This window comes from Stegodyphus dumicola, chromosome 1, assembly GCF_044657685.1.
Source record: "Stegodyphus dumicola isolate Sdum_Otavi_A_Nest chromosome 1, ASM4465768v1".
Taxonomy (NCBI): Eukaryota; Metazoa; Arthropoda; class Arachnida; order Araneae; family Eresidae; genus Stegodyphus; species Stegodyphus dumicola.
The window spans coordinates 200,800,111-200,819,732 of NC_140768.1; the positions used below are offsets into that span (position 1 = coordinate 200,800,111).

The 19,622-nt window shown below is 32.6% G+C and overlaps 1 protein-coding gene across 3 annotated transcripts in view; it reads right to left on the minus strand.

The window, feature by feature from the left end:
* The window catches only part of LOC118187793 (uncharacterized), a 200,817-nt gene that overhangs the window by 61,164 nt on the left and 120,031 nt on the right, over positions 1 to 19,622 (minus strand). For all 3 annotated transcript variants that reach the window (XM_085824749.1, XM_035358068.2, XM_035358069.2), the window contains exon 2: positions 8,570 to 8,813. In XM_085824749.1, the coding sequence (XP_085680875.1) occupies positions 8,570 to 8,773 (204 nt within the window). In that variant the 5' untranslated portion in view covers positions 8,774 to 8,813. The remainder of the gene's footprint in view (positions 1 to 8,569; positions 8,814 to 19,622) is intronic.

Consider the following 19,622-nt stretch of genomic DNA (forward strand, 5'->3'; position numbering starts at 1 on the left):
CGCTCTATAGCTACTTTTTTTAAGCTATGGGAGATACACACATTTATACGTACGTACATACGTGGACGTCGTAAAAAAATCGAATCGTCGCGGAAGAAATCTGTTCTGAATCAATTTTACAATCCGTTTTGGGGGAGAGGGGTAAGAGTCCTTTATTCTGTTCGCAGGTAAAGATGTCTCGGAAACACATCATTCAAATGGTTTTGAGAGTGGTCAAAATGGATATTTTCTTTGAAATATGATACTCGAATTTTTTCGTGATTATAACACTTCCCTTACTTCGTACAAGGAAGTAAAAATGTATGTAATTTACATTGTATTTTCTAAAGTAAATACTCTTGCTGCGATGAGAAGGAGTATGAAGGTTAAAGAACTGCTGTTTATAGCTGTACCCTGGAAAAAATTCCTTTCTAAGTTATTTTTGTAGACTTTCCTGGTTGTTTCTACTACTTGGTAAGCAGGTCCGTTTTAACTCGTTAGTCTGAAGCAATGTATTAAGAAATGCTCCTCTTATCTTCGGCGAGCTAAATTTTCGTATAATTTCGAAATCGCTATAGCTCCTTTATGATTAGGGTTAGCTTCCTCAGTTTCTTCTTGAAGAGCTAATTCTGAAATGCCAAATTTGAATGACTTTGAATTGTTCTTTCTGATAAGACTTTGAATTGTTGTTTCTGATCGTCCAGCAAAATTATTTCCTACTGCAATTACGATTGTACAAAAATACTCTACCCCCCTCTTCCCAGTTTTGGAAGGTGACATATGCGCGGTTGGATGTAAGCTATGTCCACGTAATGCTACACGGTGTATTAAGTGGAGAAAATATTTTCTATTCATAGCTAATAGTGACTCTAATGTGAATTTTCTCTTGAGAACACTGTATTATTTCTACAAACTGCGCCGATTGTTTTGAAAAATCTTCACTATTATTTTATTAAAATATGAACTTCCAACAATCTTTACAAGAAATGAAGAAGTTAAACAAAAGTTAACCTTTAAGTCAAAAGCTAAACAGAATTGATCTTAAACGTTCAAGTGCCCTTTTTCACATTACATTTTTTTTTTTTTAAATCTTCCTTCCCCTCCCCCGCTTCTTTTTGCACCAACTTTATTACATATATAATTAACTTTGTTACATTAAAAATAAATATGCAGTTGCGTATGATGTGAAAAATATACGAAAAACATTAGGCAACTTAGGTCTGAAAACAAGACTCAAGAAATCGATAACAAAATGACCTGAATTTCAAAAGCTTAAGAATCTACTTCCGTAATTTTTTCGGTCTGAAAAGTATAGACAAGGAAATATTCAAATTGGTATGAAAAATATTACACATAGTTTTTAAGCGCCTCCATTTGCATGCTAATACGTAATACATTGTTAAATGGCTTCAGGACTTTAAATGGCCCAAAATTAATTCTTCCACCCTATTGCCAAAGAAAAACAGTGCATGCCTTATACATTCATAATTTTTATTCCAAAAGAGCGGTAGCCCAAAAGGGCTGTTAGTCTCAAAACAGCATTTTGTGACTTGAAAATTGGCACAAAGTTTCGCCGTCCTTTACGGCGAACCATTTTTTAAAATTATTGTCACCAAATATTATCGCCCTTTATTATATTTAAAGAAATTATTAATGAGGAATCTGCATGATGTTTCTTGCACTGTGAAAGAACGACGGTACCTAGAACCATCAAATTGTGAATAACGTAATCCTCCACCCGAACCTGGCATCCGGAAGTCGAATTTTGAATTTGTTTTATTACCCATTTTCATATTTTTTAAAACGTTAACGAAGTTTTGATCAACTTACTCTTGAATTTCAAAGTGAGCAATGGCAACACTGTACGAAAAAAAAACTATTTATATCTTCAGCACGCGAGACTGTCTATCACAAATTCTCAAGATATGCTGTTTTTAAATATTTTGTAATATTGCTCTTGAATTTTATGTGGTTCCAGAGCGAAGAACATGATATTTGATAAATAAAGGTAACACACAAAGCGTTAAAAAAAATCCCTTTGGATGTAATACAAAACAAGAAAGCTTTCGGATATTATTTATTTATTTATTGTATTTTTTCTTTTTGTAAAATCACACAAAGAATCAATTATAAGCGAAATAAATTAAGAGAAAAATTATTAAAAAGGTCATGCTATATTCACCTGCCAACAAAGAATAATGATAAGCTGCAATAAACAAAGCAATCCACCGCAGACATACATACATATAAGCACAAAGGAAGAAGTTATGCAAAAGGATATAAAAACAAAGAAAACACACCAGTTATTGACATTATTTTACCAGAAATGAAGAAAGAGCTCCTCTAAATAAAAATCCAGTTCACCTTCGAAACAAATTACCATAAACAAGAAACATGTTGTCACTTACTGGAACACCTATACAGGAAGGTCAGCCTGCTCAGAAAACACGCGGAAAAGTTTTGATAACAGACTAATAAAAATATAGCAAGAAGTTGTCAAATTATGGTGAACTGAGCAGAAATGTTTGCATCGCAATACAGTTTACAAAACACTTACAAGAAATCCTATTCAGAGGGAATGGTTGAAAGAAAGGAAAAAAAAAAGAAAGATTTTAAACCGAACTACGTACAACATGGGATTTTGAACAATTTTCATAATTAAAAAATGCTGCGAAAGCTCTCCATTATCAACTGAAAATATTGTTAATTAAAGCTACTTTAAATTATAAAAATAAACAATGATTTAAATTATTTCAAATTTAAAATAAACAATGATTTAAATTATTTCAAACTGCGTTTACTGCTCTTACGTCTAATACGGTTATTAATTTGAAAGATAAATTTTCGGCTTTTTGCCGAATAATAGTACTCTGAATAATGTATATTTACCAGACTGTGCCAAAGAAAGGGTCTTGTCTCGTAAAATCTGACAGCATTCACCAGCCGTCTGCATGGTAAATGGCATAGTAGCATAATATTATGGAAAACTTGAAAACATTTTGGGCAGATTCCACAACAAATTTTATAATAAATAAAAACAAATCAAATTGCCGAAAGTAATGTGTTTTTGTTAATTAACGTTATCAGATTTCAATCATGTGGATTATTGAAATGTACAGCATATATCTCACAAATTATTTACTAGTCTGTTATTTCTCGTTTACTTAGCTGAAAAATTCTATGCTTTTGAAAATCCAACAGATTACGTTAGAACATTTGTTTAAAAACAATAATCCTATTTGGATTATCATAATACATCGATTGATTAACAACCGGTAAGTCTCAGATGAGATGGATGGAATCCCATAAGATTCTAATTCAGGTTCATTGCATTTCTTACTTTTGTTTTAACTGAAGGTTCATCACAAAGAATTTTCAGGACTACGGCATTACCAACTGGAATCGTTAGATAAGTAAAAGCTAATTTAAAATAGGCGAAAATCTGCCTCAAGGTTTATTTCAACGACTGCAAATTGCTTCCACAGATTTCAAACATTAGAAACAAACTGCACTTTAAAATCTCTTTTTATTAGCATTATCTTTTTTTAGTCCAAAGGGGCTTTGTCCCTGAAGTACTATTGTTTTCGTTTTGCGATTTTGCGTTGAATCACTATAACTGCCCTTTTCACTTTTCAAACTGTTACCACCAAATGTTACAGTCCTGCATTATGCTTGAAGAAATTAAATAATGAAAAATCTGCATAAATGTATGTATATTTCTCGCATTGTGATAAAACAACGGTACATAGAGCCATCGAATTTTGAATGACGTAATCCTCCTACGAATATGGGCATGTGGAAGACCAAATTTGGAATTTGTTTTATTATCAATTTCATATTTTGTAAAACTTTAACGAATTTTTGATTAACAAACTCAAGGATGTCAAAGAGAGCAATGGCAACATTCTACGGGGGGGGGGGGAACCTTTTTATCTCCAACGTGCGGAACTGTGTATCGGAAATTCTAAAAATATGCTCATTTTAAAATTATTTTGCGACATTGCTATTGAACTGAATTTTATGGTTTAAGTGCAAAGAACATGATATTTAATAAATAGTAGGGCCGGTGCAACCCGTGCGGCGGCACGGAGCGACAGAATTTAGAAGCGGCAGAATTGCTGGAATTTAGAGAAATATCGTGCAGCAAAATTTATAGACTATAGGAGAGGCACTGTGCACTTTAATTTACAAGCGGCAAAATTTTTAGAATTTAGGAAGGCACCGGGCAGCAGAATTTAGGGCCCACAAAGAATGCACAAGGACAATTCGAATAGAAAAAATCGAATGTATTTATGTATTTATATCGAATGTATGAATATTATTTCATATTTCTTAAATCCATACATTTATCTCACAAATTTTCCAAGAATAACACGCACTTCTGATGAGACGCTGTCCAGTCTAATCTAATTCTCTGTCTGCGTTACTCTATTAAATAACACAAGAAAGGTGTTTACAACATTTCCTGCCTATAAGCCGTGACTCAAGTCTTTTTTGAGTAATTAATGAGAGAACGTTATCACATTTTATTGTTACGATATTTATGGCATGTAAAAAATTTTGCTCCATGTTGGAAATACATAACTTTAACTCTCAGGTTAAAGATTTCATTTAACTCTTCTGGCGAAGCTTTTAAACTTTACAACTCTCTTAATGCCAAATTACTTAAATAAAATATTATGACAGATCAACGTTTGAAACAGCAACTCAATATAGAATAAATAGGAATTCCTTGTAAAGAAAAATAAGAGTAATTTACTAAAAGACACAAGCATGTGAAAAGTAGGATATATAGTCTTTACTTCTATTGACAAAGGATGATGTCAATAGCAGTAAAGACTACTGTATATCCTACTTTTCACATGCTATTGACAAATACTGCTATTGACAAAGGACAAGAGAAAATGTTTTCGTCATTCCTTCAGAAAATCCCTTTAAATGATGATTTTAAGTATGGTAAAATCCCTTGTAACCGGCGACATCAAAATAAAGACACTTTTCCAAAGTGTAAATTTAAATTTAGACTTATGAGATAAAAAAATAAAATCCGGAGACTAACACATTGACAACATCTATACTATATTTCTGCCACTCAATGTAACAAGCTTTCTGCAGCCAATGAATTGTCCAATACAAAGATGAATTACGTACCCCTTTTTACGTGCCGCTTGAGAATGTTGTTCATGACTTTCAGAAACGTTTGTTCGGTCTTGTTCATTTGACGGCACACTAGAGAGCTATCTGCCTGGGAGCAGGAACTCGTGGAGGACTTCGCAAGGAAAACTGGCTCGTATACGCGTCACACATACGAAAAACCACGAAAACGCCCATGCAGCCAGCCCTCTCACCGAGATTCGAACCCCAGATTGAACTACCAGTGTTAGTGACTTTAACGCTCGGCCGCTGGTAAGCCTGACTTCTAAAAAATAATTCAGACTGAAAGATGCAACTGCTTTGACGCTTGCCTCAAAAGATGTAAAGACTTTATATCTGTACTTTACGTCGCTGCTGGTGAAGTTGTGACCTGTGATCATGTTCAAGAAGACGCGTCAAATGACAACAACTTTTTGATTTTAAAACAGGCCTAGGGCTTGTATCTGACATTTTGGGTTTATTTAGATGTTTGGAGAAGATTAGCGTTTAATGAAGAGGAGATCAAGGATTGGATAGATGTAGTCAATTCTTTTCCTGTCTCACTTGCAAGATGACGACGAAATAACTGGACATGTACGTGGAAAAGACAAGATGATGAGGAGGAGGAGAAGGAGGATGAAGATAAAGACGAACTGCAGAGTAAGAAAGTTGGAAGAGAACTGATGAGGGATTGCAGTTCTTCATAAGATTTGGTGAGAAATGTTCATCTATGTCAGTGTACAATGTTCTGAAGCTTCTTTGTCTACACTGAGAATTTTTTTAATTACAGCGACAGTCTTGTACTCACGTAGGCATTCGAAGTTATTTGCCATCATATGAAAAATTCGTTTAACTTCCATTTCATAATAAATAAGGTAATTTTAAAATGTTATATAATTTTATTTTTCTGAAATATAAATCATGTTATATAAACAAACATTTTGTATTTTTTGTATTATATAGATATATATATTGTATTTTAATTTTAAATAATGTATATGATTTTCGATATTTATTTAATCAAGGAGGATAAAATACGACCGGCAGATTTCGCATACTGCAATTTCTACAGATGGCATCATAAAAGGTGAACAAGTAAGCTCTAGAAATATATATTCAATTAACCAGAAAAAAATCTCTTATCCGAAATCACCAAATTTTTTCTAGTCCCTAAGAATTTAAATCAAAGATTATCAGTGCACTACTGTATTTTCATTAATTAACTGACCAAACTGTTATTTTTTTTTTTTTTATTATTTTTTTTTTTTTTTTATTTTTATTAAAGTTTACATCAATGGAATTTTGCGCACATAATCTGAAGAAAAAATTAGCAGCCTAGTAAAGTCCAATATATTCTTTGATAAGCAGTACATTAATCAATCTGGAAAAGGCCAGGTTTCTCCAGATTGATATTAAAAAGCTGAACACGGCAACCTGATAAAAATATGCAGAAGAAAGAGAAAACACTATATTTCATTTGCATGCACCGCACCTGAAATATGTTCTTGATTATCACGTGATGTAAAAAACTTCCAACAAATCTTTTAAAGCAGGAGGTTATATGGCACTGAGAACGCATTTATTGAATAATACATAAACTACACACCTGACCTTTAAAAAAAAAATAACCTTCGAGTCAGTTCTCCCCCTTCCCACCGCCATTACTACATGGCAGGGGTTAAACACTGTGAACGTACACGGAGAATGCAAAGAAATCAGAAACAAACGAGATGCTCTTATCTTTTCATTCGTAAAAAAATATACGAAACTACGATCAGAGAATTTTTGAGTAGTACGATCATGGGTAAACGAAGTAATGGCTACAACAGAAGTAAAGAAAATAGTGAAGTCAAAGACCGGGAAAATTAAAAAAAAAAAAAAAAAAATTGCAAAGGATAAAAAAACAGCTTTTAAACAAAACTACTTTTGATCATTTAAAACTTGTTTTCGAGCTTAAACTTTTCTGTTACTAGATTCCTATGCCCCCTCCAAATACATCTTTGCTTACTATTAGATAAAAAATTGCTAGTATTTTTCTTTTTTTTTACTTCATCTCACATGTTACTTTAATCTCTTCTTAACTGAACTCATTAATCTGTTTTTGAGGACCTTACATCAGGTTTTTAGCTCTACCTAAACTTTATATTGCCAATATGATTTAACACATATCTAAAACGATAAGAATTTTCAGATGTCACCACAATTCGTATGTCAGTAATGGAAAAAACAGGACGTCTTCAAACGCTTATCATTCTGGGTTCGGTACCTAAATCAGCCTTTTAGAAAATTTTAATCTTTTTAAAATAATCTTAATAGCACTTAGAAAATCTAGATCCCTTTGAAGCCTTCCACATTCATTCAAATATCTTAATGTTAATTAATAATAATAATTAAGATTTTATTGTTTTCATAATTTAACAAAAACGTCTACACTATTACCTATTAGTTTCTAACAAAACAAAATAAAGCTGAAGAAGAATGGCAGTAACTTATTAAAATGCAAGTGCATACATTTTGCATTATCAAGTATTATCTTCTCATCATTTTCAAAAATAGGCAAACGGAAGTATGATTACAATTTCGAGTACTTCCCTTAAAACAGATAATCTAAGAAAGCTTACAAGTATTACTAAAGTAATGTGATATAAATACAGCTACAAGTGGTTCTCTCAACATAGTATTAATCTAATATGAATACAATTAATGATGCTCGTTAGAAGTTTATCACTATATATACAGGAATATTTCCTTTACACGAATTTTTTCCAAGGAGTAATTCCTTCCCAAAGCACAATAATTATAATCAAATTTTGCCTTGGAGACTGCAACAATACAATTCCAAATCATTAATGAAATGAAAATGTGAAAAATTAAAAGAATTTGAACACTTTTTGTTTCTCCGCCCACCCCCAAATATTCTTATTTTTTCCCCCCCCCCGAAACATAATAACTTTCTAACTCTAAATTTTGTAAACAAAGAATTCGCAAAGTGGGTATGCCTATACTACTGACTTCTGTAAACTACCAGCTAGTGAATTAAGGTCTCAATCATGTAGCACAGACAATTTTTATCTCTCTGATTAGAGTGTCATGAGACACACACAGTAATATGCATTCAAAACGAAACGGAAATAAGAGTATGGCAAAACACATATTTAAGAAGAATAAGCACAACATGAAACGGATTATGATAGAACAAGAATTACGACATAAGACAGCAAGTTGTTTTGGGGTTTTTTCGTGAGATAACATGCACAAAAAAAGACACATAGATGAGTAAATATTTTCCAGTCGCAAAAAGCAGCATTATTAAAAGGCATACAACAAAATTCAATTATACTAAAATGTCGGCTTTGGCAGACAGAAAATTACTTTCATTTCATACCGTGGCAAACGGCAAACCATTGTTAGCAAAAATAATAATAAATAAATAAAAATAAATAAATATAAACCATACCTGGACGGCGCTGTTGAGGAAGCAGTTATTCTGGCCAGGCATATTCAGCAAGCCCTTAGTGTTCGTAATAGACATGCTGTTGCGAGGATTTAATAGTTGAGAATATTGTAGAAATCCACCATCGGCCCGACCCCCTACGGTGAGGCATTTACCCTGGGGGGTCCTGAGAGGGCCCGAGGGAGTCGGCGTGGGACCTGGACTCATTCTCGAGTAATCAGACCTCACAGCATCTTGGATGTTTTAGCTGAAAATGAAGAAATACGTGCAGGTGAGTTACAGTCCAAACCCTTTTCACGGATGCGCACACAAATGAATATTAGCATTTATTTAAGCTTCACTTATCTGAAGCTGAACTAGAACTGAATCAATTCTAAAGAAAGTCATTTCTAATTTTGTTTAATGATTTCTTTTATTTAATTCAAAGTATATATGTTTATTTTGAAATGTACACTTTTTTATTGCGCCATATTTACATACAAAAATAGTGGGCTGTGAAATCTGCCCCCGAGATGATATATAGGTACAAGTTCATTGATAGATTATGTCCTACGGATTATGTCCGTTGAACTACGGAAAGACATAGCCCCCAGTGACATTCGGTTGCATAACAGGACGGTTATGATAGAAAAAAACCTTTGCACAAAAAATTTCGATTTTAAATTTAAAAAAAATCATAAAATTTGATGAAAAGTATCTTAAATTATCTATAAAAACTAATACATGAACTATTTCTGTCTAAGAGGAAGGATTCGTGGAGGACCCTTCTAAGGGCTCGAGTTCATGTTATATATGGGGAAAACCACGAAAAGCAACTGCGCAGCCAGCATGTTCACCTGGGTTCGAATTCGCGTCGAATTATTATTATTCAGCGATCTTCAGGTGTCTTGGCTGTTCGTAGGACATCTTGTAATGAGAAGAAACAATTCGCACAATCTGCAAAATCGAAGATGCGCGGATAATGGCCATGGTAGTGTGTTATGATGTGATGTAAGAAACTGATTATTGATACGTCTGACATTTGGTAAAATGCTTAAATGCACCAGAGAACAATTTGTTTATGTTACTATTTAAGGTTTTTTAACTCATGCGGGATAAAGCTTTTCCCTTGAAAGTAAATACAATAATACAACTGCTCATAATTTGCTTTTGCTCGAGCTACGAAAAGAGACTCAGAAATCATACGTTACCATATAAACTGAAGAAACTTTATCCATTATTTTCAATCCTTTAATTTTTATTCCGTTTTATACGACTTCAAACAGCATTCATCCATCGACATAATACTTCGGATAATTTTGAGTTCTCTGTTATAAAACTATAAGTTTTTCTCATAATACTAAGGCTAATCAATTCAAAAGTATCAACGAACGAAAAGTCTCTTGAGGATCATGACAATGAAGTGGAAACCCGTTCTCAAAAAGAAGGAAAGTTAATAAAAGTTCGGTAAAGGAATAGGGAAGTGTAAATGGAGGGGGCGCGCTTGCGTCAAAGCTCAAGTGCCCCCACTCCAGATAGACAGGTGGAGTGTTCCGCTAATGCGTCAAAACTTGTAGGTGTGATAAAACTGAGTGAACCCTGAAGCGGATAATATACATACATAAAAGGAACACCAGACTCATGGTGTAAAGTTACAGTCAGACGGGAAAACTTAACTCTTAGGACGGAGTGCAAAGGATTATTCTGCACCGAGGTATGCAATATACAGCGTTAAAAACATATTTTATTAATTACAGTCACGGATAAAATGTTCATAAAAATTATCAGTAATACGTATTATAAATCAGATAAATAGATGTATCATGAATTACACCGAGTAAATTACATCACAAATAAATAAATGTCCTTACCCAGGCCTTATTTTCGAAAACATTGGTCGTAGACACACCTCTATTTACGAAAACGTTTTAAATGGCGCAAAGGTTCGTATTTTCTTATTTTTAAATTAAAAAAATTAATTTCGTATAAAATACAAAATTTAATAACTTCCTGCACGTTCCTCGATTACTACACTTTGTACTCGTTATAAAAAATAAAACACAAGTTTAACTTCCGGACGATCAAAATTTACCAAGATAGTTGATATTAAATTCGGGAATCATATTCAAGGGCCGTACACAAACTAACGAGCGAAATGTTTGCAACTGTAAGTAACTAGACTTAAAATATCACTTTGAAAAAGCTTTCTGTATGATATTACGTGATGGTCATTTCTATGTAGAGTATTGCAAAAATATTGATCAATCCCTCCTTCCGCAAAACCCAGATTTTTATCCACAGAATCTTATAAAATTCGTGTTCTATAAAACATTGGAAAGCTTTAGTATCGGCGCATAGCCAACTTACAATATTATTTGCACCAATTAAAAATGAAAAATATTTCAATTCAAAGAATTTTTTTACGTTTACCAAACGTATTTTTAGACTCTAAAAAATTTTTAATTACTCGCGTGAATTTCCTTTCGGCAAACTGAATCTAAACAAAATTATCACAAAAGAATATCACTAAACGTCATTTAAGGAGGATACCAAAACCTCAATACAAATTCAAAATGGCATCAAATTTTGACATTAAATACCTCGGTCAATAATTTTTGTCGTACGGGAGTCAAAACTTGTGTTTTATTTTTATAACGAGTATAAAACTTTCCTAAATATAAGTATACGGATCGGAGGAAAGTATACTTAGTTAAATTTCATATTTTACACAAGATTATTATTTTTTTAAATTTATAACTTGAAAATGACTCTCTGTGTCATTTAAAACTTTTCTGCTAATGGAAGCATATGCCAACTATCAACGGTTGCTAAAATAAACGTCGAATCAGGACTTTTGTGGACACGATATATATATAGAACAGATCCGTACACTTCTCGATTGGTTAAATAAACTACTATTTAAATTTAAAACACAAAGGCACCAAATGGTTCTTTCCAATGGTATGCAATATATAATGCTAAAAATATATTTTATTAATAACAATAATGCTAAAAATATTAATAAGAAAACTGATACATTATAAATCAAATATGTTTTTTAAGTTACGTAAATTAGATATAATATTAAACAAATAAAAATTTTAAAAATTATTCATAAATTCGTTCAGCTGGTTAAGCAATTATGATTTGAAAGATGAAGATATTAAGTCAGATGGCAACGCTAAGGAAACTGGTCTTTACAAGGCCGAATGGAAGATAAAATCTTATGCCTCGTACAAAGGCAACAAATACCACGAAGATAATAAGCGGCACGATAATATAACGTAACATGACGTCCTAAAGCAATTCGAGAGACTCCAAATTACACAGGCTTCCGACTTTTAAAAAAGTGTACTTGACACTGACACTAAAACAATGAAAGTCCCTTCTATAACCTTTTCAACAAGTAGCAAGGATGCAATGCAACAGGTATCATAAACTGAAACCAATGTTCAAGTTCTTAATGGACACTATTCTCAGTTACTTTTCAAAATAATAGCGAGATGGCAGAGGAAGATAAGTTGTAGAAGTTCTACAAAGTTCTTTGTTACAACATAACAATTCAGGACATGAAATAAATTTCCATCAAGTCAAATATCTCTTTATAACTGGTGGAACTCTACAAAAATGCCACCAATAACGTCAGTGACGTCAGACAGCCTGGTAAAGCTCGAATCCGTGGACAGCGTACAAAACAAAAATATTTACAGGATAAAGAAGCGCTTATCCTCAATTCAGTAAAAGAGGAATGGCTGTAATAAAGCAATTATATCAACAATACAGGAACATACAATGAAATGTGAAAAGAAGCAAGTGAACTCCTACAAAAAAGAGATAAAGGATATTAGTTGAGAGGATGTGGTGAAAACAGGATGTCCACACAGGGCCATTTACATAAACAACACGCCGACCGTTAAAGTACGTAAGAAACTCCATTTCCATAATTGAATTTTAACAAACTAAGTTTTGTTCCAAATATGAGTTCTTTATTTCCTCCTATTGTTATTGATATTCTACTACAAAAAGGTCTACGTTAAAAGCACATATTTTCATAAACGGGGCAGCTTGTGACGTATGTTCTCACTCTTTTCTAATTTTGAACAGCTTTACTGACAGCCATAATCCCGTAAAATACCGCTATCGTCCAAGTCACACATCGAAATCTCCGATAAGCGTCGCAAATGCTCTTGATACCATTGCACGGATGTTATAAATCTGTGGAAACTGTCAGCTAGAATTTCAGAACTAAAGATAAAAACCTCATTCAATGTCCAGTAGCACCATGCAGAAATAAAAAATCAATTCCAAAAGTGAATTTTGAAAAAAAAATTAGAATATGACTTAATATTAATAAAAAAAATTGGACGTGTATGAAAAACTATGTCTTTACAAACGTAAAATGTTTTGTTGCCACATGCATAACTGACGAATTCGTCTCAAAAAACATCCTAATATTAAAAGCTCTTGAATGTTAAAATCACGCACTGCTAAACATATTGAGCGATTTAAACACCATACGTGTAATAGTTTGGATTTTATTTAACTTTTGATGACATATGATTACATGGTAACTTCTACAAATATTGGAACCGAGATATTATCGTTTACGCACCGACCAAAAATGAATCTGTTACATTTCTTTACTTCTCACACAATGTAGCCCACCAGAAACCGAGCGACAATCACTGATCAAGTCGCTGAACACTGGTAAATCGGTCCGGGGTTCGAATCGTGGCGAACGGGCTATCTGCGTGGGCGTTTTCGTGCTTTTCGCTATGTGTAACATGTATACGAGCCAGTTTCTCTTAGAACGTCCTCCACGAAGGCATCCTTCCCGTCAGGCAGATATCTCTCGTGTGCCTGGTTATAGTGGTTAGCGTTGCTGACCGCTGTGCTGAAGGGCCGGGGCTCGAATCCCGGAGAAGACCCGGATGTTCTGCCATAATCAAATAAACAAAGCTCACACAATGTATTACTATACTCAACTGCGCAATGTGATTATAGATTTATCAATCACAAGCCTTTAACCGCATACTGATTTCTACCTTCATTGAAGAAATAAATTAGCTGTGCAAGTTTCTGATTTTTTTAGTTCTATTAATTACTCACTGAATCAATAATCTGATCACTTTTAGATACATTTATAACATGAACGAAGTTCCAAAAAAGGGGAGAGGAGATCTAAAGCCACTCCAACAATATCACTTATAATGTCGTTTATATCTCACAATTTACGAAAATCACAAAAATATTTCACTTAAAATTCAAAATTTCACTTAAACTCCTGTAATAATATGATCTAAAACATTCAGATAAAAGAGATCACAAACTTAATGGACTAGCTTTTTTATGATACAGCATAAAATTGCTCAACACTTCTTTACAAGTATATAACATTTAGCAATGTTCCAATGAAAACTTGCAACATATAATTTTCTCCTTCGAATGCCATCCCTGACTTCTTAATGAGGAGATCTCAAGCAGCTTGCACGTTGTCGGGTGACTTGAATGTTGGAGGTCAAACGTGTAGATCCAGGTTCGCATAGCAAGCCTACCCATTAGCAAGGGGTGCTCGTACCACTGCTTGTTAGAATCTGACTACTCGGATGGGCCGAATTAAATCATCCAGTTACAAATTCTGCGGCACAGTTTTTAAAGTTTTCTTAATAAAAACTAAGCACATACACACACATAACCTCCCCCTCGAAAAAAACTGAAAGGATTGAGATTTTTACGGTAGCCCAAAAGGATATGTCAATCTCCCCTCCCCCCTCTCGCTGAGATCGCAATCTGCCAGTCTGCTGTAGCACTCACTCCTGGTAAGCTTTTTTTTTTTTTTTTTTTTGGGGGGGGGTGCCGTTTTGCCTTTATTATTAAGCATCGTTTTCTTTGCCCTTAAGCAATATAATCCAAGAACAAAATCACAAAAATTTTCAAAGCGGCATAGTTAGTAGCGTATGTTTAGAGTTCCCCATGCAATACTAAGTGCTCTCAATGATATACATTTTTTCTACTCCCCCCCCAGTCTTTTCTCAGTTCATCATTTTTTTCAGTCCTTTCTTAGTTTATCACATCAGTGTTAAATATTCTTGGTAGAATAGCTGACAAAACTTTTTCTGTGTTCTTATTATTAATGTTTTGTGTGTTAACTTTATATATCACTTTCATCGAACTTAACGCTACATAAAATTCAATCCAGCAGCAAAACAACATATCTTTTGAATTTCCGATAGACAGTCTCGTGGGCTCGAGAAAAATGTTTTATTCCATACAGTGCTGCCACAGATCGTTTTCAAATCGTTAAGTTTGTTAAACAAAAATTCATTAAAGTTTTAAAAAATCTGAACTAAATAATAAAAAATACATATATATATATATATGTATATACTGTCATTCTATGAAAATACTGAATGTTTTTATTTAGACAGATTATGAATCCGATTCAAAAGTTTTAAACGAATATTCTTAAGAACTGCATCTGCTTTCAAAAAGTTTGGTTTGTTAATCCACAGACAGATTCAACTTAAAGATAAATATCTAACATTTTGCCGAATGGCAACAGATTCGAATGAAAAGTGAGAAGACGCATTTATAGCGATTCGATGCAAAATCCCATTTCGAGACTAATAATTCCTTTTGGGCCATAAAGACTGGTAATATCATGGCAGTTATATTATACAAAATTATTTATGTTAAAAAGTAACTTGCAAACATTTTTTTAAGCAGACAGTTAAAAACAATTTGTGAATTAGGTCTTACCCAGCACTGGTAAATACCAGTTCTTAAACAGTCGGAGTAACTAAAAATGAATAATAAACGTCAGTATTAAATACTGAAAAAAAAAAAAAAAAAAAAAATACTTGCAGTCCGAAAACTTTTGTCATCTTTGCAATCTAACAGACGATACTTTTGCAATAATTAGCACCATCTACATACTTGGAATGACATAAAATCAAATCTTCATTGTAAAACTAAAATTCAATTTAAAAAAAAGAGAGAGAGAACTTTTTTTTTTCCCCTTTCTCTTCAAAAGTTAAATGGCATAAATAGAAAAATGTATTAAAACAAAAAGACTTCCGTTGAAAAAGAATAGCATCTGAATAAAGCTTTAAAGAGAAAAGTTACGTAAAGAAAGAACTGCAATCTGTATATTTCTCGAAAAATTTCGTAACTAAATTTAGATTTAGTTTTGGATGCAAACGATAGTGTCCCCAAGAATTTAAGTTGCTTACAATCCATACATTGCACGGCACTGGACAGTTATTTATGGTACACTAATGGTATAAATTGGTTGATAAACGCTGTAATGAAGTAGAGATCAAATGACTTCTGATTCACTTTCTAACACTAGTGATTAACGTAGCACATATACAACGGAAAATAATCAAAAGAATCGTTGATCAGACTTCTGACCTTAATTTGCAGCAGAAGAGCTAATTCGAGGCGTTAAAAAGATTTTAGACTGGGGTTATTTTGCAGAGGAGGTGGATAACAAATATGGCACTAGATCTAAGATTATGAAATGTATTCCTAGATTAGAATTAGGCTATCAAAAATGAAGGAGACTTCGTGAAGATTTTTTTTAACAGGAATTAGTTTGTATTCACGTATACCTGGGAAAACGCACGAAAATGCTCATGCAGCCATCCCATTAGCCTGAATTACAGAAATACAATTCGTAAAATAGCAAATTATGTAACATACGTTGTTTACATACGTTGGGATAAAACACAATGAACCACGCCTACAGAAAATCTTCAAAACAGTCTCTTTCCTTTTATTTACTTCGGCAAAAGCTATACACTCACCAAAAAAAAAAAAAAAAAAGTTTAATGTTTGAGCTAAGTACAGCAGAGAAATTATGGGAAACATCCATAACAAATCGCAATTGAAGTCATAACCCCTCAAATATCATTCCTTAGCTAAAACCTTGAGATTTTTTTAGGTGGAAAACAAAAGAGTACAACATTCATTAGGTGATAAAAGTTTTTCGCTAAAAATATAATATTTGGACAGCAAATAAGAATTTCATGTTAAAAACTAAATTCAGTAATTATGATGAGATTTAAAGGGAAGAGGATTTACTGTGTGGATTTTTTTAGCACCACTATCTTTTATCATTTTGAAAATGGCATTCAAGCACAGAAATCAGCAGTTGGGGGGGGGAAACACATACTGACAACTGCAATGTATACATTGTTACAAAATTATATCATCATCATTAAGTTTTAGTTTTGGTGCAGAGAGATAGTGTACAGGTAAGAGAATGAGTGTCCGAAATGAGTTTCTCATCTTGTTTTTGCGAAAGCTATACCAAAACTTTTTTAAAAAAATAAGTTACCGCACAAGTTTCCATTACAACAGAACATCAGTGTGAGGAATGGATTTTCTAACTTCTGAGGAACAAAACTAAAAGAGTCACAAATAAATTATGCAGCGAAAACAATCTCGAGTCTGTACCCAAGCAGAAAAAAGAAACAAATGGCTCTTTTTTTTTTTTTTTTTTTTTTTTTTTTTTAAATGAAGTTTTGGAATGAAGTTTCTTTAGCTCCAGTACCTATTTTGAATCATACGTGTATAATTCAAAGAAATATTTCTTGATAGGTTAATTCCTTTCCTATATTTGAAAAGGCATATACTTTATTTTAAGTGCTTATTAAAGTATTAATATGACTGACCTCTTTTTTCAATGCACTGTCATAATGATCCACTAAAAATTACGTTATAATGTAACCGCTCAAGAATTCGGGACCTTTTCCACAGACGGAATTTATAATATCACAAGAAAAAAATTTCAAATTTGGTCATTTTAGATATCGGCTTTTTTCTACCAAAGTTAAAAATATATATTAATAATAATAAAAAAAAACAATAGTTTATATAGGTAGTTTATATATTGTATTACGAAAATCTTTTTTTATTCATTAGAGCAGTGCTACAAACATTTTTTTCATTACAGCAGCGTTGCAAATATTCATAATAATGAATTAGAGATATTATAAATTAAATGTATTTTAAATTATATCACTTAGATAATTATTAATAGTAAAGCTTTAAATTATTATTAAATGCATTATTCTTTTCAAATCGCTCGTTGGACAGTTTATAATTTGAAAGGTAAAATAAAGAAACGTTTCGGTCAACCAATAAAACTTACAAAGCTGAGTGAATGGCATATGCTTTAAGCTAAATTTAACATCATGACGTCACATAATTGTTTAAAAATTTTAGGGGAGAGGGAATAGAGCTAACTATGTTTCGAAAGTTTAAAAAAAAAAAATCGGTCTGTTAAAGTTTCTACAATAAAATTCTGATTTGAAACTAAATAACAAATATAAAATACCAGAGAAATGGGAAAAACGTCTTTAACCCTCTTTTTTTTTTTTTTTTTTTTTTTTAAGTTATTGTCACATAGAAAGGTTTCCCCATATGAGTAATCAGTGCCATGCTCACTCACAGGATCGAAATTGGCGGAAATGTGTAAATATCGTCCAGGTCACACCAGAATAACTTTTAAAGGCACGCTATTAAAAAAATAGCTCATGTAAATAATTTTCTTTATGATTGGTGCAAATGATTTATTTACATAAAAGACAATTTCTGAAATTTAGCTTCTGAAAAAACTCTTTACTTCATTTACTTCTGTTAGTTCATTTTTTTTTTTTTTTTTTTTTTTAAACTTTAACCGATAACAAAGCGCACAAGTTTTGGAAACATGTACACCAAATCACTATTAACGACGTCAATAGCTTATCAAATACCATTTCGCGATAAGACCTTGGACTATTTTCTATCTGCAACTTCTCTCCCCCCCCCACATGAAACATATGTAATTACGGGAATTCTTAAATAAATATTCGATCACTCAAACTTCTTTCTCTCGTAGATCATTACACAAATTTCTGTACCAAAAGAACCAAAAATAAGAATAAGCAAACCAAAAAACGGGTCGTCTGCCAATTTCTATCCGACAACATTATGTGAAAGTATCAAAAGTATTAGTACTACAAAAAGAATTTTAAAAATGAAATAAACAATTAAATAATAATGTTAGCACTGAAAAGAATGGTTTACCGACTAACATAACGGGCACATTGCCAATTTTTTAAACAACAGCCTTTTCAAGAAAGCTGGGAAGGAAATACCAGTCAAAAGGATCAAAGATCTATCAAACAGCATAAAAGCTTCTTGTTTTAGGTCTGACCTTGTTCCCTAGACTAACTCGGGCACAGCCATCACTTTCCATAGCTACTTGCAGCTATATAATTTTCATCAGTATACCTAAAAGATCTACCAGATTGTTACACCAGATGGCAATCTGCGACTGCCCACGATATGGGTTACGCCTACTTTCTTTGAAGTGTAAACTCTTGTTGGTTATACCCCACAAAAACTACAACAGGATACCGCTTGGTTGGTTTTGCATCCTCTGTAGCGAATTCTTATTATGGCAGTCATGAATCATACGATATTGAGTAAGATCATATCGCAACTGAAGTCATCAGTGATTAAAGAATTTTCCTGTTTAAAAACAAATAATCAGCGCAACACATTCATATCTCTATGAAATTTCGCATTTAACCTTTATTTAATAATTAATTTTATTTATTAATTTTTTTAATAATTGACTGAAAATATACTTTTTTGTTATATATCAATCATATAAAAAATGTATATCTTTTTGCTGTGTCAAATATATTATTAAAAAATTAAATGAAGATATAAACTATTAAGAAATTGTTAAACGTATGGAAGAGATACGCATGAATGTAAAATATAATATTAGACAAAAATTTTCGTAAAATTCAAATTCATACATAAAATATTATGTCAGTATAAAATTGTTTTCCTACTTTTTTCGTTTTTCTCCCCTTTTTTCCTGTCTAATTTTATAATTATTGATTTTGAATCGTTCAATTTTTAAATCGATATTTTACCTCGAAAGTTGAAAACCTTTTTGATACCTGATGTTGCATAATCTTTGGTAAATGGGAATATGACCAGACAGCGGAAGTAACTAATACTATGGTTGCGCACTGACTGTAACGTAACAACCAAGCGGAAACTGAAAACTTTC